Source organism: Anabrus simplex, chromosome 1 (assembly GCF_040414725.1).
Source record: "Anabrus simplex isolate iqAnaSimp1 chromosome 1, ASM4041472v1, whole genome shotgun sequence".
Taxonomy (NCBI): Eukaryota; Metazoa; Arthropoda; class Insecta; order Orthoptera; family Tettigoniidae; genus Anabrus; species Anabrus simplex.
Genome location: NC_090265.1, coordinates 1,580,731,530 through 1,580,752,195, shown reverse-complemented (window position 1 = coordinate 1,580,752,195; position 20,666 = coordinate 1,580,731,530). Strand labels below are relative to the sequence as shown.

At 38.0% G+C, this 20,666-nt stretch overlaps 1 protein-coding gene across 3 annotated transcripts in view; it reads left to right on the top strand.

Moving 5' to 3' along the window:
* Positions 1-1,112: 1,112 nt before the first annotated feature.
* Positions 1,113-20,666, top strand: part of LOC136858560 (uncharacterized) — a 106,306-nt gene continuing 86,752 nt past the window's right edge. The window contains exons 1-3 of one of the 3 annotated variants that reach the window (XM_067138184.2): positions 1,190-1,238; positions 5,587-5,875; positions 12,089-12,192. In XM_067138184.2, the coding sequence (XP_066994285.2) occupies positions 12,108-12,192 (85 nt within the window). In that variant the 5' untranslated portion in view covers positions 1,190-1,238; positions 5,587-5,875; positions 12,089-12,107. Of the gene's footprint in view, positions 1,239-5,586; positions 5,876-12,088; positions 12,193-20,666 lie in introns of all 3 variants that reach the window. The other 2 variants (XM_067138183.2, XM_067138188.2) reach the window with 2 other exon arrangements.

Sequence of the window (20,666 nt, the reverse complement as noted above, 5' to 3'; positions counted from 1 at the left end):
CACTCCTTTACTCATATCATTTATATATATAAGAAAACATAAAGGTCCTATAACACTGCCCTGAGGAACTCCCCTCTTAACTATTACAGGGTCAGACAAAGCTTCACCTACTCTAACTCTCTGAGATCTATTTTCTAGAAATATAGCAACCCATTCAGTCACTCTTTTGTCTAGTCCAATTGCACTCATTTTTGCCAGTAGTCTCCCATGGTCCACCCTATCAAATGTTTTAGACAGGTCAATCGCGATACAGTCCATTTGACCTCCAGAATCCAAGATATCTGCTATATCTTGCTGGAATCCTACAAGTTGAGCTTCGGTGGAATAACCTTTCCTAAAACCGAATTGCCTTCTATCGAACCAGTTATTAATTTCACAAACATGTCTAATATAGACACTATAGAAGAAGTGTGATTGCAAAAACGGAAGTTTCTCGTATGAGAACAGTGTGCTGAAGCAAACTAGGGTTATTATGTGATATAGTGAAAAATAGTGTATGTGTAATCTACTTGCAAGATCAAACATAAATTTTTGAACTGAAGTTTTCATTTATATAAGTACTATTACATGAGTAAGGGAGTATTGACTGGGTGAAATGTCGCAGACACAGCCCATAAGCATCAGCCAAATAAGCAAGTATAAGAAGAAGAAGACAAATAGCCTATGTTGACAGATTTATTAATACTTAACTGTCTGCGCGATATCTACCTTCCAACCCTCTATTTGTGTTATTCCATCCTTACTACTCGATCCTTTAGTTGTTGTGTTCTATCGTCTGTCCTTCCCAATTGTAGACCCGTTCCGTATGTCAAAGTAGAAGACGCCAAGGTGGGTCACTTCGGCGTGAAGATATAGTACCTTGTGTCCCCGTGCTTACTCCTATGTCTATTACCCTTCAACCCACACGATGTAATTTTCCACCCATACCAGTGATCTTTGTCCTGTGTAATAACGTCCTTCTTAGCCACCATAACTAACTGTTTCTGAGTGTTCTACAGTGTTTCATTTACAAAGTATTGGAACTGGGTGTTAGTTATATACAGAGCCCAACCAAATATCAAGAAGAAGAAGAAGAAGAAGAATACTTAACTGTCAAAATAAATATTTTCCTTCTTACTGTATATGCATGACTATATATGTGATATCATCGCAAATATAGTAAAAACCATGATTACAGCGGCTGTATGGTCTCGAATTATAGTGTCATGTCGGAAATACGGGATTTGTGTCGGTACTCGGTAGGTGTGCCACAATATTCGCAGAATGTATGCACATAGTTTATATTTCAGGATGCCAGTAAATTGTTCTTTTAAGTGATACAATAATATTCCAGGTGCACTTTTCAATATATTTAAGGTGGCTAGTATGGTATGCACTGTAGCTACAGATTTGCACAAGGGTTATGGTAAGATATTTTGATCGTTCCAGTGCAAGGATAGGCCTATTTGATGAAGATAGGGTTGGAAAATGATAGTTGAAATGAATAATGTCAAAGTGATTCACAGTCACTTCAGCACTCTGCTTAAGTACAAATAATCACGAGATGTAGGCGCGAGTCTGATAGAATTTCGAAACTAAATCAGACAAAAATCTTGGGCCATGGGTGCCAGATAAACGTTGAAACGCGAAAACTGTGGAGATGATTTTATGTGGAATGCCCGATAGACCTTTGTTCGGCATAAGGAATTGGACTTCTTTCAGGCCTGTGTGCATTAATTTAATTTTTATCTATTGGTCTGTTACGGTAAAGTTATCCGGTCTGCTCACTCTATACAACCTACCGTACGCTGAGCTAAGGTTTTAATCATCAATGATATGCATTTAGGGCGGTCGCCCAGGTGGCAGATTTCCCTATCAATGATTTATCTCATATTTACATGTATTTATAATTATTTACCTATCATTTTCTTAAATATTTTCAACAAACTTGGAAATTGACCAAACATTTCCCTTGATAATTTATTCCAATCCCTTACTCCTCATCCCATCAATGAATATTTACCCCAATCTGTCCTCTTGAATTCCAACTTTATCTTCATACTAAGATCTTTCCTACTTTTAAAAGTTCCAGGTGTGTGTGTGTGTGTGTGCGCGCACGCATTTAAATGTCACTTGATTGAGATGGGTTGCTTCTGTTGAATGGCTCCCCACTCTGAGAGAGCAGAATTATTTTAATGGACATTTATTTAACTTAGAGAACAATCATTTTGTCAGTGAGCAATATTTCATATTTAAGTTAAAATTGATTTACAAAAAACTTGAAAGGCAATAGTGTTTCATGAAATGCAAAATTAGTTTAGATGTAACTGAAATATACTTTATATTCTGAGAACTGTAGAAATACATGATGTACGGTACCGTAAGTGACTCTATACATCAGTGATATTCAAAGTGTGGTATGCGTACCACTAGGGGTACACAGGTTCATCTCAGGGATATGCAAATTTATCGTAGCTCGTAACTGTTTTCGGTGAGCACTTCAGAAAAGAGTTGAGCCATCTCATTTTCAATAAAATCTTGTTTTGACGTAGTGTTTTAGTCTACCGCTACGTAGAGTCCCCTTTCCGAACTATTAATTCTAAAATATGCGTCAGTTTGTTCCTCTCTTAAGTTCTTTACAAACTTGTATGAATAAATGTTAGGATGTGGAGACTCACATAACCCATCCCTATAAAGGGATTTCTGCATTCTGAAGTCAACATTCTTGTTGATTTCGTGCTTGAGGATTAACTGACCCTACACAGCCCTTCCTCATGGTCATGAATTTTGGTTCCTCAATTTGAGTTCAAAGAAATAATCCCACCCATCCCATTTACTACGTATGTAAACATGCTTACTTATGCTGCATTGCTCTTTTAAGGAATAAAACCTATTTCAAAATCCACTCATTAACTTCAATTTATCTTCAGTAGCAGAGTATACAGTAAAATATTAACTGTTGCATTAATAAAAATACTCGTGTGTGTTTATATACATATCATTGGTAGGCAATGGAAACTTTGTAGTTCCACTCATGAGCAAATCACGTTTCTCCATCTGCCTTGTGAAGGCTTGCTGCATTGCCTGAGAAGGGAACAGAAAACTCCAATGGTAGAATAACTGGGCTGTCATTAAGCACTGAAAATGGCAGGAACAGTTCTTCGGCCATTACTCACCGCTCAGTTTTGGGCTTCTTCTGTAAGTTTACTCCGAAAGAATTATGAGATTTCCTTTGCCCAGTGACAATGCACAGTACATGATTGTTTTTATTGGGGAACAGGATGGTGTAGCGGTTAAGCTGCTTGCCTGTCATCCCGGCGACCGTGGTTTGTTTCTCGATGTGGAAAATTCCATGGTGTTGGAAAGGGCATGAGAACTTAAATCCCTGGCGTATAATCGTAATATACTCGCACTTCGGTGGAGGGGGGAGGGGCGGACGAAAGTAAAACAATTGGATTTTGGGGGAACACCAACCAAAAAGTTGGAATACCACTGCTATACATGATCAAAAGCCCCACATTTATTTTCGCCAGTGGGTAGGGGCAGTAGAATAACACCCTGCCTATCCAAAAAGGTGACTAAAAGGGACCCCAGGAGCTCTTAACTTGGGAATGTGGGTTGGTGACTGCAGGGCCCTCAAATGAGTTCTGACATTGCTTCCATTGACTTGTGACTTGTACCAAGCTCCTCACTTTCATGTATCCTATCCGACCTCCCTTGGTTAACTCTTGTTCTTTTCTGATCCTGACGGTATTAGAACACTCAAGGCCTAGGGAGACTTTCATTTTCATTCCTTTTGTGGCCCTTGTCTTTCTTTGGTTGGTGCATTCATTTTTTGAAGTGTTGGAATCCTTCCATTTTTTCCTCCCTGGTTAATATTATATAGAGGAAGGATGCGTAGGACCACCACCACCACTTACCCAGCGAGTGGCTGTGTGGTACTGGTCACATAGCTGTCAGCTTGCATTCGGGAGATAGTGGGTTCGAACCCCGAAGATGGTTTTCCGTTATTTCCAAATTTCACATCAGGCAAATGCTGGGGCTGTACGTTAAAGAAGGCCATGGTCGCGTACTTCCCACTCATAGCCCTTTCCTATCCCATCGTCACCATAATACCTATCTCTGTCAGTGCAACATTAAAAGAAAATAAGTGGGATTTACATGATACTTCAGCCTTGTTGATCTGCCATCTGGGTGGCATTTTTTGTGTTAAAACACTAAATGTGGATTGGTAGCGATTCGATTGTGGGTATTTTGTGTCTCCATCTATTTAAGGAATTTCTGACGTTAAGATCTGTTAAGGATGATATCTATCAAAGTCTCCTACATACAACATTAGGTAGTATTTTGTCAAAGGAACATGATCCAGCAAGGTTACTACAGGTGGTTCATGTTGTACCGGGAACCATGTATAGCTCCGCACATATTTGAGTTCAGCGTGAGGCACCCATCAACATGGCGAGGTATGAGGTGATTCAAGTTCAAAATGAGTGTAAGACCACGTCAAATGGGCATATGTCAGCAGCAGGTTTGCTCTGGCTGCAGTGATGACGTTGGCTCCGATCACATGCTTGACTCAAGGCCACAGTTTGGAAAGATCTCTACCTCCACAACCCACTGAGATAACAACAAGTGGGGTACACCACCTTGTAGCTGGTATTTATACCTCTCAAATACCAAGTTTCAGGAAAATCGCCGTAGTAATAAGAAAGTTATTAAGACAAGAAGGGACCATGCTTTTCATATACCATGTGACTCATTCCTGGCCGGATTTGTATTTAAAGGAACAGGTAGCCAGGAGGAATTCAGTAAGTTTTCAGCCAGCCTTCACTCGCAGTGACCATGCTGGTCAGCTGGCAAGCACGTGATATACGCTGTGAAACTTGTGATATTACGGTGACTGCGAGTTCAAATCTGGGAATACAGGTCAAATCTAGTGCGTGACACATCTTAAAAATGAATATGGTTCTAAATGAACTTGAACAATATCTGTGATTCTCAAAGACTTTACCTTAGAGCATGTTATTGAAGTCTCCAGTAGAGAGTTTATTTCATGTTCTACAAACACTTAGACTTTTTCTTACGATTAAAATCTCAAGTCAAGGGACTTGTTTTATTTCCGTGTCTTATGAACACTTAGACATTTCCTGACATACATGGGGTTGTATTTCAAATACGAGTGTGTGTTAAGATATTTGAGCAATAATGAACTGTAAATCATGTGTTGTATGGTATTGTAATGTGAAATACACTAACTATTGCCTTGTGAATAGAATTAGTGCGGTCATAAATGAACGTGTGTTTCTTTTCGAAAGTGCATTTCATGAACTTAGCCTCAGAGCTACCAACTGTAATTGTTTTCCAGAGACAGTATTTAATTATTTAGGAAAATTTTTCCTTTATTTTCCAAGTAAAACTTTTAAGTTTAAACAGAAAGTGAACAATACTGCATCACGAAACTAGTTTATTTATATAACTTTTACTTTGTAAAACTTGACATTTTACGTATTTGTGCATTACAAACTGTGTGACACATGTGACATACTTGTGCAGTTTAGACAATGAGATAGAGTTCTCCAATACTTAAAAATTTTTCCAATATAACAGATATGTAGGTCGCGTAAAGCCATAAAGTCAGTTGAACTTTCATGCATTTCGCATAGTCATCCTCTCTTACGTAAGTGAACGTATGAAATCCTGACAGCGATCTAAATTAGCACTCATATTATGCCGCCACCGGTGAACTTACGTCTTCTGGAACGTGATAATATCCAGGAAGCGTGGTCCTATGGTTCTCTGGTTTTGTGGTTCTGAGGGTCAGCGAGGGATCGTGCTGCATAGGGCCTATGGTGATGACAGCATTTCAGTATCAACATCTTCCAGCCTAGACATTCAGGTGATATAAACCCAGTGTTAATTTAAACGGTCACCTTCATCAGGTGAATTGCTTTAACAGTCTACAATTGACTTTCTTTCTAAAAAATGTGGAATGTAAATCATTTAATGCCAGTATAGTTTTAAGGATCGAGTGAAAAATCACAAACAATGAAATTGCACATATCTTAGAAAGACTTTTAGGGCAATAATTGTGCATCTATATTACAAGAATGAACTCTTAAACTTTACTTTCATTAATATTCAAAGTGATTATCAATTTCTTGCATTATTTTAACGTCAAGAAAAAACTTTATTATTGACACGGCATAAGCCCAAAAGCCTATACAGCATCAAATCTAGAAGTACAGGCCGTGAAAGCATCAATGAAAACTTTATTATTCAAGTTTAATATTCAATCATATTAAAATACTTGTAGTATTTACGTCAATAAAGCTAGCCATTTTAAATTATAGGCTAATATTTATTCAAAAGATAGGCTCCTCTCTGTACATGCTCCAATTAACACTGCACACCCCTAGATACTTCTCATGCTCCATTAATTGCAGAACATTTACCGGTACAATATATATTCAAAATTTTTAGTTCCGGCACTTCTATGGGGACTAAATAGCTATATACTTCAACAGAGATCGATGTCAAGAATGTATTCTGTTATCCTGCAGGTGTGTGGTTTGTTGTGCCATATTTGGGGTGATATGTAGCTCCGACTATAACAAATTCATACATGAATTCTCTTTATACTGTCTTCAGTGTGTTTGCCTTGTAGGGGTAAAATATTCATTTTGAAATCACCAAGAAACTTAGACAAATATAGCTCTTAGCATAGTTGATAGTCTCTACAATAATTTGACAGATGTGAAGACTGTATCGTACAGTCTTTAGTGATGAGCTCTGATAAGAGTCCGGCATCCCTAACTAGAAATAAGTTACATGGTGGACTGATGGAATTACAACAGCGATATGTGATCCTGGGAGCATTTAAGCATTATTGTCAGCATCCTGTGTCGGCCAGTCATGTTACCTTTAAGCAACTATGTAGTAAGGCCCATTCCCTTTTTTTTTTATTTGAGAGAATAAGAAAGCTACTTAAGAGACATGTCTTCTCCACTGTTGGCAGCCCTGAAGATGGTTTTCTGTGATTTCCCATTTTCACACCAGGCAAATGTTGGGGCTGTACCTTAATTAAGGCCACAGCCGCTTCCTTTCCACTCCCAAGGAAGTGTCTCCCGTGATGACCCATATGCCGCCATCACAAATATGGACTAAACTCTGCCATATTATCAGAGTCTATAATACCAATAAGCGGGTAATTAATGAAGATGTAGTTACGATTCCTCCCATCATTGCAGAACACATCGAGTGATTTTTGCAATAAATAATGTTATAATGTTAATAATGTTAATAAATTATGTTATTGTATTTTACGTACTACTAATCACTTTTTGACAATTTTCGGAGACACCGAGGTGCTGGAATTTAGTCCCACAGGAGTTCCTTTACATGCTAGTAAATCTGCCAACATGAGGCTGACATATTTGAGCACCTTGAAATACCACCAGACTGAGCCAGGATCGAACCTGCCAAGTTGGGGTCAGAAGGCCAGTGCCTCAACCGTCTGAGCCACTCAGCCCGGCTGACTTTTGCAGATACGTCCATTTCTGGAAGATATGACCTCCTTTTCTGACGATAAAGCATGAGACAGAGGCTCACCACTTCTGTTTCACCTCTGCTGCTTCATATTCCCAAAATATGCCTTCCATAGAATGTAAATTATGGAGCTCACTTGTGCTGTGTAGGGACATGGCTCCAGGGTTGGATAAAATCCATGATCAAATGCTTAAGTATTTGAGTGACCAATATCTGTGTGATTTCATTTCCTCACATTATTATATAGAATATAGAGTGAAGGAGAGTTTCCAACTCATTGATATGAGGTAGTTGTAATATCAATTCCCAGACCAGGTAAAGATCCAAAGCTTCTGGATAGATATAGGTCAATGTGCATAACAAATGATCTCTGTAAGCTATTCCAATTGACGTCTTGTGTGATTTTGGTGGAGGGAGGTCTCCTGATTACCTTCCGATGTCGTTTTCGCTCTTATTGGTCTGTCACTTGTTAGACTGAAGAGTGCCATTCAGGGAGGGCATTTTTTTGTTCCAGTAGGAGCATTTGATCGCAGTATTCTTCGACCTCGAAAAGGCTTACAAGTTGTCCATTTCATGACCGTATCGATGTTTAATCAAGAAGTAAGTATAAATAACCACCTAATCGATACTTTATTATAGCCTCAGGCAAAATTGAATATAATTAAAACTTACAGGACATGTTTCGACCACTTAGTGGGCCTCTTCAGCTGTATAAATAAAGAACTGAGAAGAAAAAACATTATGACAATAAGCACAAATAAAAGTTCTTTGGAGACTTCTTTGATAAAAATGGAGGTCATCAGAATAGGACATCTTGCCTCTCGTTCTTGTTTGGAAAAGATGTTTATTCTGCGCTGTCTAGAGGGTCTGTCTTTGAGCGTGACCTGGTGAAGTAACGATGTGATACAGTCTGACAGTTCATGGTAAGCTCTGGTGAGATGGGAAGTAGAGTTTTATCGTCATCTAAAATAACATGTGAGGAGGGAGATTGGGCTTCTGCGATGTCATGTTTGATTATATCTCTTGTTCATCTAGTCTGTTTCATGTCTACCCATTCTAAGTATTTGCTAATATTCTCGTATAAGATGTTTTTATGCTCGTTGTTTTCATTGAGATTCTCTTCGCCGTTTTCCAATTTATCAAGAACGATGTGGATGTTTTCCAGGTTGTTCATAAGATTACCTTTATTTATCATACACATAATTTGAAGGTCCTGTTTTATATTGGTGAATTTGTGGTTGGACTCTTTCATATGGGATCCCATGGCAGAGAATCTTTTGTATTTTTCAGCATTCAAGTGTTCTTGATATCTAATTAAGAAGTTCCTTCCAGATTGTCCCACGTAAGTTTTTTTACATTGAGCACAAGTCAGCTTATAAATACCCGATTCCTGGAATTCGTCATCTTTAAGTTTATTAGCTTTATTGTGACTAAAGAATCTATGTTTCGTGTTGTTGTTTGTAGAGAAGGCTACTTTGGTATTGTGTTTCTTGAATAAGTTGGTGATTTCGTAAAGCTTTGGGTTATTAAAGGTGAATTTTACATATCCTTTTTCTTTTTCTGAATGCTGTTTAAGTTTAATTTGTTGTTGGTATTTGCATTTGGTGATGATTTTATTGATGAATTTCAAACTGAAACCATTATGTAGAGCCTGTTGATGAATGAAAGAAAGTTCTTTTTTTCTGTCTGTTTCTGTTAGTGGAATTTCAAAGGGGACAATCTGGAAGGAACTTCTTAATTAGATATCAAGAACACTTGAATGCTGAAAAATACAAAAGATTCTCTGCCATGGGATCCCATATGAAAGAGTCCAACCACAAATTCACCAATATAAAAAACAGGACCTTCAAATTATGTGTATGATAAATAAAGGTAATCTTATGAACAACCTGGAAAACATCCACATCGTTCTTGATAAATTGGAAAACGGCGAAGAGAATCTCAATGAAAACAATGAGCATAAAAACATCTTATACGAGAATATTAGCAAATACTTAGAATGGGTAGACATGAAATAGACTAGATGAACAAGAGATATAATCAAACATGACATCGCAGAAGCCCAATCTCCCTCCTCACATGTTATTTTAGATGACGATAAAACTCTACTTCCCATCTCACCAGAGCTTACCATGAACTGTCAGACTGTATCACATCGTTACTTCACCAGGTCGCGCTCAAAGACAGACCCTCTAGACAGCGCAGAATAAACATCTTTTCCAAACAAGAACGAGAGGCAAGATGTCCTATTCTGGTGACCTCCATTTTTATCAAAGAAGTCTCCAAAGAACTTTTATTTGTGCTTATTGTCATAATGTTTTTTCTTCTCAGTTCTTTATTTATACAGCTGAAGAGGCCCACTAAGTGGTCGAAACATGTCCTGTAAGTTTTAATTATATTCAGTTTTGCCTGAGGCAATAATAAAGTATCGATTAGGTGGTTATTTATACTTACTTCTCGAAAAGGCTTACGATACGACCTGGGGCTATGTGATAATCTCCACTATGCACCATTGGGAATTCTGCTGATTTTTATTAAAACTTGGTATTTTGAGTCCAAGTAGTGAGGGCATATTCTCAATATTGTGTTCATTAAAAGGGAATACCACAGGGATCTGTACAGAGTTTCGCACTGTTCACTATCGCTATCAACAGCATGATTGCCACTGCTGGGCCCGCCGTCATTCCATTGCTGTGTAGACAATTTGGTTGTACATTTCAGCTCAGGAATGATGGCATTTGCTGATAGACAGCTGCAGCAAGCAAGTCAACAGATAGACCGTACAATATGGTTTTCGGTTTTCAGCAGTGAAACCTCAGTTCTTCACTTTTGTTGACATCGGCCTGTACATTTTGACCTGGAGCTCCACTTGCAAAACACTCTCCTACCAGTGGTAGACACTTGCAGGTTTCTAGGACTCCATTTTGATAAGAGACTAATGTGGCAGCCCTATATCCATCAGCTAAAGATTGCCTGCATGAAGAGATTTAACATGCTTATGTTTCTTAGCGGCACTTTGTGGGGGCCTGACCATAGGGTGTTGCTAGGCTTTTACATGGCTGTGTTTCTTTCCCTTATTGACTATGGTAGCGTGGTGTGTAGTTCAGCTGGACCTTTTATAGGGAATAGTATACATCATAGTGGAGTTAGGTTGGCAACCGGAGCTTTCCGTACTAGCCCGATTCCCAGCCTGCTCGGTGAATTGGGAGTTCCATTTTTACGAAAAAGATGGCAACAGATGCTCCTTAACACTCTGCCAAAATTTGTGTAATATTACATCATCCAAGCTATCAATACCTCTTAGATATCCAATTCCACCAGAAGTATGAAAACTGGATGAGAGTTTTGTCACGAGTTAGATGTGAGATGGTTGTACCTCTGTGGCTGATTCTGCAACTGAAAATATGGCTAGATCTACTTCGTAGACCTAAGGTGAACAGGGATGTCTCTGTTAAGCACTTTGTTCCATGACTTTGTTCACCAGTATTCGAACGTGTGATTTTTCTTCACAGATGGTTCTAACATAGGAGAGAATGTTGGATGATCATTCATTTCCAAACATGTCAGCACCAAAATCTCGCTACTGATTGTCTGTAGCATACATACTGGAGAGGTCTTCACAATCTTAGAAGAAGCTATAAGAAAAGCAGTACTTTTATCACCTATATCTATGAATGTACCTGCTAGAATGCTTCTTCCCAGCTACTGTTTGCTGAACCAGCTTGGCGTCCTGGGAATCGGAGTGGCTAAATATGTGAACTCTCAATAAGCTGAGAGCAATTAAGAAAACTCTCTGTGGCAGTCCTCTTTCTAGCCTTCAAGGAAAGAGGCCATAATTTTGTGTAGGTTGAGGATAGGTTCTGGAAGATCTATGCACTGTTACGTCCAGAATTCCATGGTTGAATATGTAATTTATGTTTCTTTTTGTTTCCATTGAGTTTGTTAAAAGAGGATGGCTGCAAAGTTGTACTTCCTCTTAAAAGAACAATAACAGACATACTTTTAAAAATTCTGGCTAAAGTACAGACAAAACTCTTTATTTTATTTACATAGATATTTAAAGTTGTCTATTGTAACCAAAGAAGGATGCGTTGGTTTTGCACCTAAACTTGTTCCTTATATACTAATAAATACATCTAACAGCATTTAGAAATGGTTATAAGTAAATTTTGCCTGGACAGATCATTCACCAGAATCAGGAATCGAAGTGGCTAGATGTCCAAACTCCCAACAAGCTGAGAGCAATTAATAGGACATTCTGTCTGCTCCAAAGTTGATCACGATGCCACTTACATCAATTTAGCATTTATTAGAATTGAGTATCGCACCTTTACTTTATCTTGAATGTTCTTGGGACATCCATCAGCATTTCAAAGCATTGTAAGTAAAATGAGACAGCTAAGATATCGTTGAAGTGATGTAGGTTTTGTTCCTAATTCATTGAATATTTGTTTCATAAATGAAAATGTCCATCTATGCCAATGGAATTGCCTTTTACATATTAATTCCATATAGATATAAGTAGTGAATTGTTATCTTTCATATTCTTGTTTCTTGTTTTTAGGTAAATTAGTTCCTTCATCATGGTCCTTCATCATTTGATACGCTATAAGAAGATACTCATCACATGTTTGATAATCTCTGGAGTTATACTAGGAACCTATGTAGGTATGCAATACAATTTTGATTGATTTATTTATTTAATAATATGGTGATTATAACAACAAATTTATAAGTCCAGGTCAAAGTTTTTCAGCCACTCTACAGCACTTTCTGAAAGATGTAACAGGTTGCTACAGTTTTGATAATTTTGTATTATGATCAAAATGAGTACCAATACTAGTGTCATCACTCATTGAGTTTGTGTGCTACCACTGCACGGCACTAGTGTAGGCTTCAGCAGCTAATCATACCACTTCCCACTGTCGGTTCTTGTATTTAACAAAATGTAATACTGTACTTTAGATGCTTAAATACTAAGTTCATGAACTTTCTGATAAAGAAGCCATTATCAAAAATTTTTCATCACCCCTGATTTTCCCTGAAAGCCTTTAGAAAGAAATACATAAGAAAATGGAAATTATGAATAGCGGCTGGTTCAGGATGTTTTGGAACAGAATAGAACAGGACATTCTGCTTTAAAATAACTTTACGTTCCTATGAACTGTATATTATGAAAATAGGTTCTGTTTTAACAGTATTGATGTCCAGAGTAACCAAAAGCTGGGTGCGGCACTGTTTAATCAGCTGAATTTGAGTTCACATAGTTTGACTTACTGTACAAATTTTATGAATGTCTGGAAAGCAAATTCTTCCATGAGATTGTGAGGTAGCAAGTTGAAGAGTGGATGTGTTCCATATCTCTACGTGCTGGTGTGATATTTATCTGCCTACCAGATGTGCTTATCAGTGAGAAATAATACAGTACACTCCGTTCCCATAAACAAGTAGTTGTACGTCCAATCTGTCACAACAAGCTCCTTTGACCGTGCACTGCCCTGGGAAAATGCCCTAGAAGCTGTCAATGAAATTCAGGTAGGTCCACTAGCTAGCTTTGTTCTTTATTTTACAGCAAAATTGATCATCAAACAAGAAAACACTTTTAAAGAAAATTGTTTACTTCAAATTCAGAACACATGCAAGAGATTATACACAGAAATGGATTAAAATAAAATACCATTAGCAAGTGTCTGCTACTTTTGAAAGTTTGAGAAGAGACTTAACACTGGGTTTACCTCAGCGGTCAAAATGACCGTTTTCAGTTTTGTTTTCTCTATCACTCTCATTATACGGTTAGAACATACAAACGCTTTGGTGGCTTTTATTGATATTAAGTGTAATTTTCGGCATATAGCTTCAAAAACCCGTAACTCCTTTCTAGTTAGCACTATGAGTTCATATACCTACTTTTACCGGACGGTCATTTTGACCGGTATTGCAGTAGCTACCCCGTCACTTTTGTGGCATTCATTTAGAACGGGATATTACTCTAACAAGCTGTTACAGTGTACTTTATTACCGTAGTGTCGAATAGAATTTATTGTTGTGCTGCAATGGGACAGCTGTTGGCTCTTTTCAAACAATGCTACAAGTATACTGACAGGAAAATATAGTCAGTATTTGTTCAGTAATGAAAGGTGTGCAATCGTAACGAGCAGTCATTTGCCATTTTCACTCGTTACAAAATTCAAACTCGATTTCCCGATTGTTTGTAATTACCCGGAAGAAACGTGTTCTCGCGTAATCTGAAAATGGATGCCGAAATTCTGAAGCATAAGCATATAATTTCCCCATCACAATCAAGCGATGAAGCTGGGACTGATTTAGACCTCGATAATTTCAAAGAGGTGTATAAATTGACAAACGGAAATAGTTTGGAGAGTGATTCTAGTTGTGTCGAGCCTACAGAATTTCCATGAGAACATGAAATCACACAGCAGCCTTCGACCTCAAAGGTTAGGGAACTACTCGCCAAATGGCGACGCACGCACACTAGCAAAGCAGCTGATGACAATGGTAAGCCTATTTGAAGTTAGTCACTTTGTACTTACGTAATTCTGTGTACAGTGCAAGTTTGGTATTATATTTTGCAGATGAAGGAAACACTAAGGAAGATAAAGAAATTACTAGCAAGGAGCACGATATCAACTACAGAAGGCCGAGCATACACTGTGGTATGTCAACATATGGGCGTGGTCAGCACATGATGGTCGGCGAGGAAAAAGTCGCTTTGGATGGAACAGTGTGGACTCTTGTTGATCTACAAAGCCTGCCAGGCCATCGAGGACAGTAAAATATACTGAGGGAAGGCAGAGGTCCTACAGGACATGCAAACGCCACATTGAAGGAACTTCTGCCACTACAGCTTGTCGTCATTTTATTGACGAATCCAAGCTGCGCCAGATCGAATGATATACTGCGGTTGGAGCCCACGAAGTTCTGAACAATCCTAAATGTACACTTTGTTTGGAAGAATTGGACGCTGTCATTGGTATTTTATACGCACGTGGAACTTATGAAGCTGGCACGAACATTCTCGATCTGTGGTCACAGAAGTGGGGGTCCTGGAATTTTCTCCCAAACTATGGCACGAAACCGTTTCCCGGATATCATGAGGTTTCTTCGATTCGATGAAAAATCTACCAGCAGGGATCACCTGAAAATTGATAGATTGGCGCTTGTATCTGTTGTGCGGGACAAGTTTGTACCTAATTTTACTATTTGCTTCAGACCAAGTGAGAACATTACCGTGGATGAACAGCTCTTTCCATCGAAAGCTGCCCATTTATGCAGTATATGGCCAATAAACCAGAAAAGTTTGGTATGAAATTTTGGTTGGCTGTCTATGTGGAAGCCAAGTATGTTGTAAACGGTTTTCCCCATCTTGGAAAAGATGAAACCAGACCCTGAGTGAACACGTAGTATTGCATCTTGCTGAGTTTTTCATCAATCAGGGAAGAAGTGTGCAAAGGGAACAAAACTATTGAAAGGTTGCAATCTGTAGAAAACTGGTCTGTGGTTAAGTTCACTTCAAAGGTGACTGAGCAAAGTGTGTGTGTACAGTGCAACAAATAAGTTGAAAATCAGAAAGTGACATTCACGTAGATATGTATCTAATGTAAGCTAAAGTGTGTAAGAAAAACATTCTGCCTTACTAGTGTACTTATTTATTTATTTATTTATTCATAATAGTGTTTACAAGTCATGCATGATAAAAATTAAATTATGGTTTATGATGTTTTTATACTCAATTCGAACCTTTTCCTGGCACCAATATCCTCAAGAAACGAATACGTGCCACTATCGGTCAAAATGACCGCTTCGGTAAAATTAGGTAGAAAGAATGTTTGGTAATCCTAGTGTTAATAGATTTCCAAGCTTGAACGTGGATTTTCTTTACCCTGAAGAGAAGTAGACACTTCAAGTAATGAAATACCAATTTAGGGATATCAATTGTGTGTGGTGCAATGGCCAGCATCTGTCACTTCAACTGAAAGTTTGTCAGTCGAATCTAGACAGTTGTAAAAGATATCATCCCATATTGAAGTTGATGGATCGAGATTTTTCTGAAATTTTCATTTCAGTTTGAAGAAAAAGAAAAAAACACGTTGTAAACACTTTTGGAGGGACAGGTTAGGAAAACTCATGTTTGTTGATTTCTGTAAGTACCGAGTAATGATTTCTTACCTTCCTGTCATAGGGAACGATCACAAAATGTACACTTAATAAATTCAGAGGAATGCTTAACCAGCTGTGTTTGTAAACTGTGCAAGAAACACTGACCAATACCATGCCGAGGGCTGTACACTAAGAGTGGAATCTTTGTCCTAGTTTTTCATCTCTGATTAGCTTATAAAAATGTTTATATTGAACCTTTTATCTTTTGACCATTGGCTGCAGTGGTGTCGCTGCCGGCATGCTAGCTGGCCAATGTCTTGGGAATGTGCGGTATCCAACTGATGAGCCATGCTGCACTGGGGCAAAACACTGGCAATTTTTGACAATTGAGTTTCCTGAATTTTTTTTAGCTATCTCAATCAAAAGCCATATTTTTGGTTATGCTAGCCTGAGAGGGCATATATAGCAAGTGGAAATGTAATTCTCCCCTAGTATGTCGGAACTGCACTTGTGTTTATCACAGGATAGCTTGCAGCGTGCTAGTCTTGGGAAGGTGCGGTATCCACCTGGGAGCCCATGCCACACTGGGGCGAAACACTGATAATTTTTGATGATTGAATTTTCTGAATTTTATTTAATTTCAAAATTTGTTTGATTTATCATTCATACAGCAGTGATTAAAGAGTAATCTGGAAGTGTTGTTAGTTGTTCTGAAGGTTAAATTGACTTTGTGATTTTTAAAAATGTTTGTTACTTGGAAAATGTTTTCTTTATTAAATGTGAACAAGACATATTTGCTTATATCCTCTTTTTTACGTTGTCTGGTTAGGGTGGAAGGCAGTTTATTCGTGACTTTATTAATAATTTTCTCAGTGAAGTTCTTGTTATATTCTTTGTTGACAGCTATATTGTACCGGTAACGGCAGTACAAAACTAAGTCCCCGTAATGGAAATTTAAAAACTTATGCGTTACGCTCCAGACTGGCAGCGAAAGACTGACTGAACAGCGAGCAACAGCTGTGTGCGTGTGACGTAGAACGAGTGACGTCACACGCCTGCCTCACCGCAAAACACAGAGCCTAGACTAGTGTGGAATGTTCCTCGAGTTTCTATGGATAATAACTTTCCCCACAATAATAATTAGATAAAATTAATCACATCATTGTGTAGCCCAATCCTTTATCTACGTTCCTGCAAAGTTTCACGTAGATCCGACATGAGACGACGAAGTTATGGAATGAGATGTGAAGGCACGGATCGGATATAAATACAGTACTGCTTCGCTTAGCAGATGAGTGTGTGACGAGTGTGTGTATGTGCACACATGGCAGTGGAATTCGTGCAGTCGGTTCGCGAGGACCGCGATATAGCGTGAAGCGGCCATCATACTTCGAGTCCGTGGACTTTAACTCAATCGTGACGAGTATGAACTTGTACGAGTTTCTTTAAACTGTGAGTGATAAACTTCTGCTCCAACGGGGTGTGATATAAACTGTGCTTCATCTGAACATCATCAAGTGACTGTTTATTCTGCACGAGTGCCTAAGACTTGTGAATATTTTTCAAGTACTCGTAATTTAAAGTGTAATGTTGTGGACAGGATTTGGAACAGTTTGCTCCTTACAAAGTACTGAATACTTCAAGTTAACGAGACTGTGCTTTAATTCAGAATTACTCAAATTGCAAGCATGACTACATCACTAATTTACCATTTCATGAACTGTGTAAATATTTGAAGGTAATGAACGGTAGGCTGTGTATGTGAACTGTGCATTTCAATTCTATTAAGAACTATACATTTCAATTCTACGAACATTCAGCTGTGCGTTTCGATTCTATGAACAGTCGAACCGAGGACTGTTAATACATGATTAATTTTGTTTTATTTTTATTTCTTGTCATTACCAATGCGTGAACAAGTCTGAATTCACAAGTGAAACATCCTTATTTTTTCCAGTGCAATTGATTACATTGAATGGTGCTTCAAACTAAGAACTAAGTCGTGTGGCATAACTTCACATTATGCCAAGTGCCACAAACTTTAAGTGGCTATTTTGAAATTCGACGATAAGTTTCGAGTAGATTTTCATTTTATGAGTGTTAAACTTATATGCTCATTCGAAAGCAGTTTTTGCATCAACTCGCCCCAAGGCTTAACGGTGTTCATTCACGTTCATCATTTACAACGCCCTTCATCAGCACCGTATGGATCTTCTAGACGTCGAATGGATCTTCTAGAACTTCCATCGAGGGAGGAATGGTGGTCCACTGGTATGGGAAAGAGAGGAGCTGTCGGAATCCAAGGATATCGCCAACCCTAGGGCGAGAAACACTTTCTACTGTGTCTTCTCTACAAAGGTAACATGATTTTGAAATCATTAATAAACTCAGAAAAAAAATTTGAAAGATTTTCTCTAAAACAAACCCTCTCCCTCTGTATGCACTTCAACAGATTGGTACACGCCCTGGTTTCTCGTGCTCACCGAAGTACCACATTTACTGTTACAATATATTTAATGATATTCAATTCTTTTTTAAGGTCTTCATCAGATAGAGGGATATTATAAGCTCTGTATTATATATTCTTTTCTACACCTTAACTTTTCACTAGTCTGGCTTTATTATGAGTTCACAAAAACGTCCCATATAACATAAGGCAAGACTTAATCTTCAAATACCAAAGGCTGCATTTTAATGTCAGCTTCTAAGAACAACAAATCTGGTTCACTTCAAGAAGAACTTACATCAATGCTGCATCATATAACCTTCAGAAGACATTTTCAAATGACACGAACTTGTCGTTTTAGCCTCAATATAGTTTAACCTTAATGTTCTGCTCTATGATACCTTTTGTTTTTATTTTTAAATCTTTCAAGTTTTAGCTGATGCTGTTCAATATTCTAGGACAAAACATATAAGTTACTAATCAATGTAAATAAATTGAAGAAACTTGTATAGGTGGGAACTTTGTGACTCTTACAAGCCTATTAAGTGGTGATCGGAGATAACATGAAGTTTATATAATGTAACATATTTGGAGGAAACAACATGGCCATCTGATAAAAATTACATACCCTAATGACACCAGGACTCATAAGTAAGGGCTACTCTTGCTCTGCCAGTGACAAATTGAACTCTTAACAGAATCATTCATATCAGTTCATAGAATTGCCACAGCAGCATCTGAAAAAATGTGGAATATCCACTTGTCATATCCATCACAACCAGGCAACCATTGGATTTGTCAATTTTTAAGAGGTCTTGTATATCTTTACCGGTTTAAGAACTGTACTTTTATTTCATCCGTTACTTCAGCTCAGGTCATACCAACTTCCCATGTGCATGTCTGTTGCAGCAAGATTTTATGTACCAGGTTTACACAACACAGCTCATATATCCAATGAGCTGCACTTTCATTTTCTTGGTAACTTTCTCTTTCTGCAGAGATGATAGATTGTCAGCATTCATGTTGAGGTTATCCGTTATACGATTCCACTGAATTCCAAAGACATCGATTGTAGGTGATGTAGAACTAGAAACAGTTCACTCCCACTGATTCACTGATTCAGAACATCTTGATAATCATTATACAATCCATCTGACTTTAACTTCTTAACTGTGGATATCATCCTTTTAAACGTTAGGTTATAATTCTGGATGTCAGAGGTCATCTATTGTAAGTGACATTTCACTAACTTCACAGGAGAGCAGTAAGAAGCTGCTGAGGTGCACATTTTGCTACCTTTAAGGCAGGTTGAATCATCAATTTTGACCATGGTAAACTATCGTAAGAGCCAGTATGATAAGAAGAGAGACTGATGGCATAAGGTTGAACTGTTGTATGATCTTTTACCATTGTTTCTTTCTGGGCTCTCCGTGCACATACGATGCTATCACGTAACTTATTATCATTCCTGGAGACATGCACATGTATGTACCCATTAGAAGACATGACCAAAACAAATCACTTATGATGAAAACCTCAAAATCGTCATTTGTGCATTTACGATAGTTTACCTCTGACTTCCAGAATTATCAGAAAGAGGAACAAAATTCATAACCCATGGTACATGTACCTCAAATCATACTTCATCTGTAACACACAGTTTCTAAAAATGCTGTTGAATTGCAGCTTTTGGTTCCTGTTTTGTAACTTTCTTGAGGGGTCCACAAATCTGAGAACATAGCATCTTTAACAAACATGCCAGTTACAACAATAGGAAGATTGTCCATAACTTGTGGTGGCTTTAGTACCTTTCCTTATAGATATAAGTAGTGAATTGTTTCATATTCTTGTTTCTTGTTTTCAGGTGAATTCAGCTTCGTCTGAATTGCTACAAGACATGAACTGAGATCTATCTTCTTTCCCATGAGTAGTTTACCAACTAGGTCCACTCCAATCAATATTTCTGTTGGCTGAGAAAAATCATCACTTAATTTTATATTCTGAGCTGCCAGTTCTCTTATCCATGAGCCTTTTGTCACTGAGAAAATGACTCCACATATTACTGCTTGGCCTAGAGATTCAAAATTACATCCATACTCATCATCCTGAAGACATCCTGTAAAATTACATCAGTTTTTCCACCACCAAAAGGAGAGTGTTGAATCAGTTCCTGTCTACGCGGTTGATAAGTCATCTTATTTGCTGTTTCCAACAATATGTAAGAGCATTGGGATGCAGTATCTATTATAACTGTAACCTTACAGACATCATCCCCCTTCCCCCCCCAATCACCGTACTTTAATTTAAGGTGTCTGCATTTGTAAATTCCTTATACTTGAAAGACTAGCTAGCACTTCATCACTTTGGTGCTTCTTTGTTGTTCGAATTGTTCATTGTGTCTTAGATTTCACTTGGTCCAGAACTTGTGACAACGTAGTACACATAATGACAAAGTGAATTTTACCACAGACTACACATTTTGATTTTGCTTACATTTTTTGGCTGAATGTCCAGATGTGAGACAACAAAAAATTCCTCTCTTTTCTTCCAGCAGCTGATGTCTCTCCCTTACAGTTAT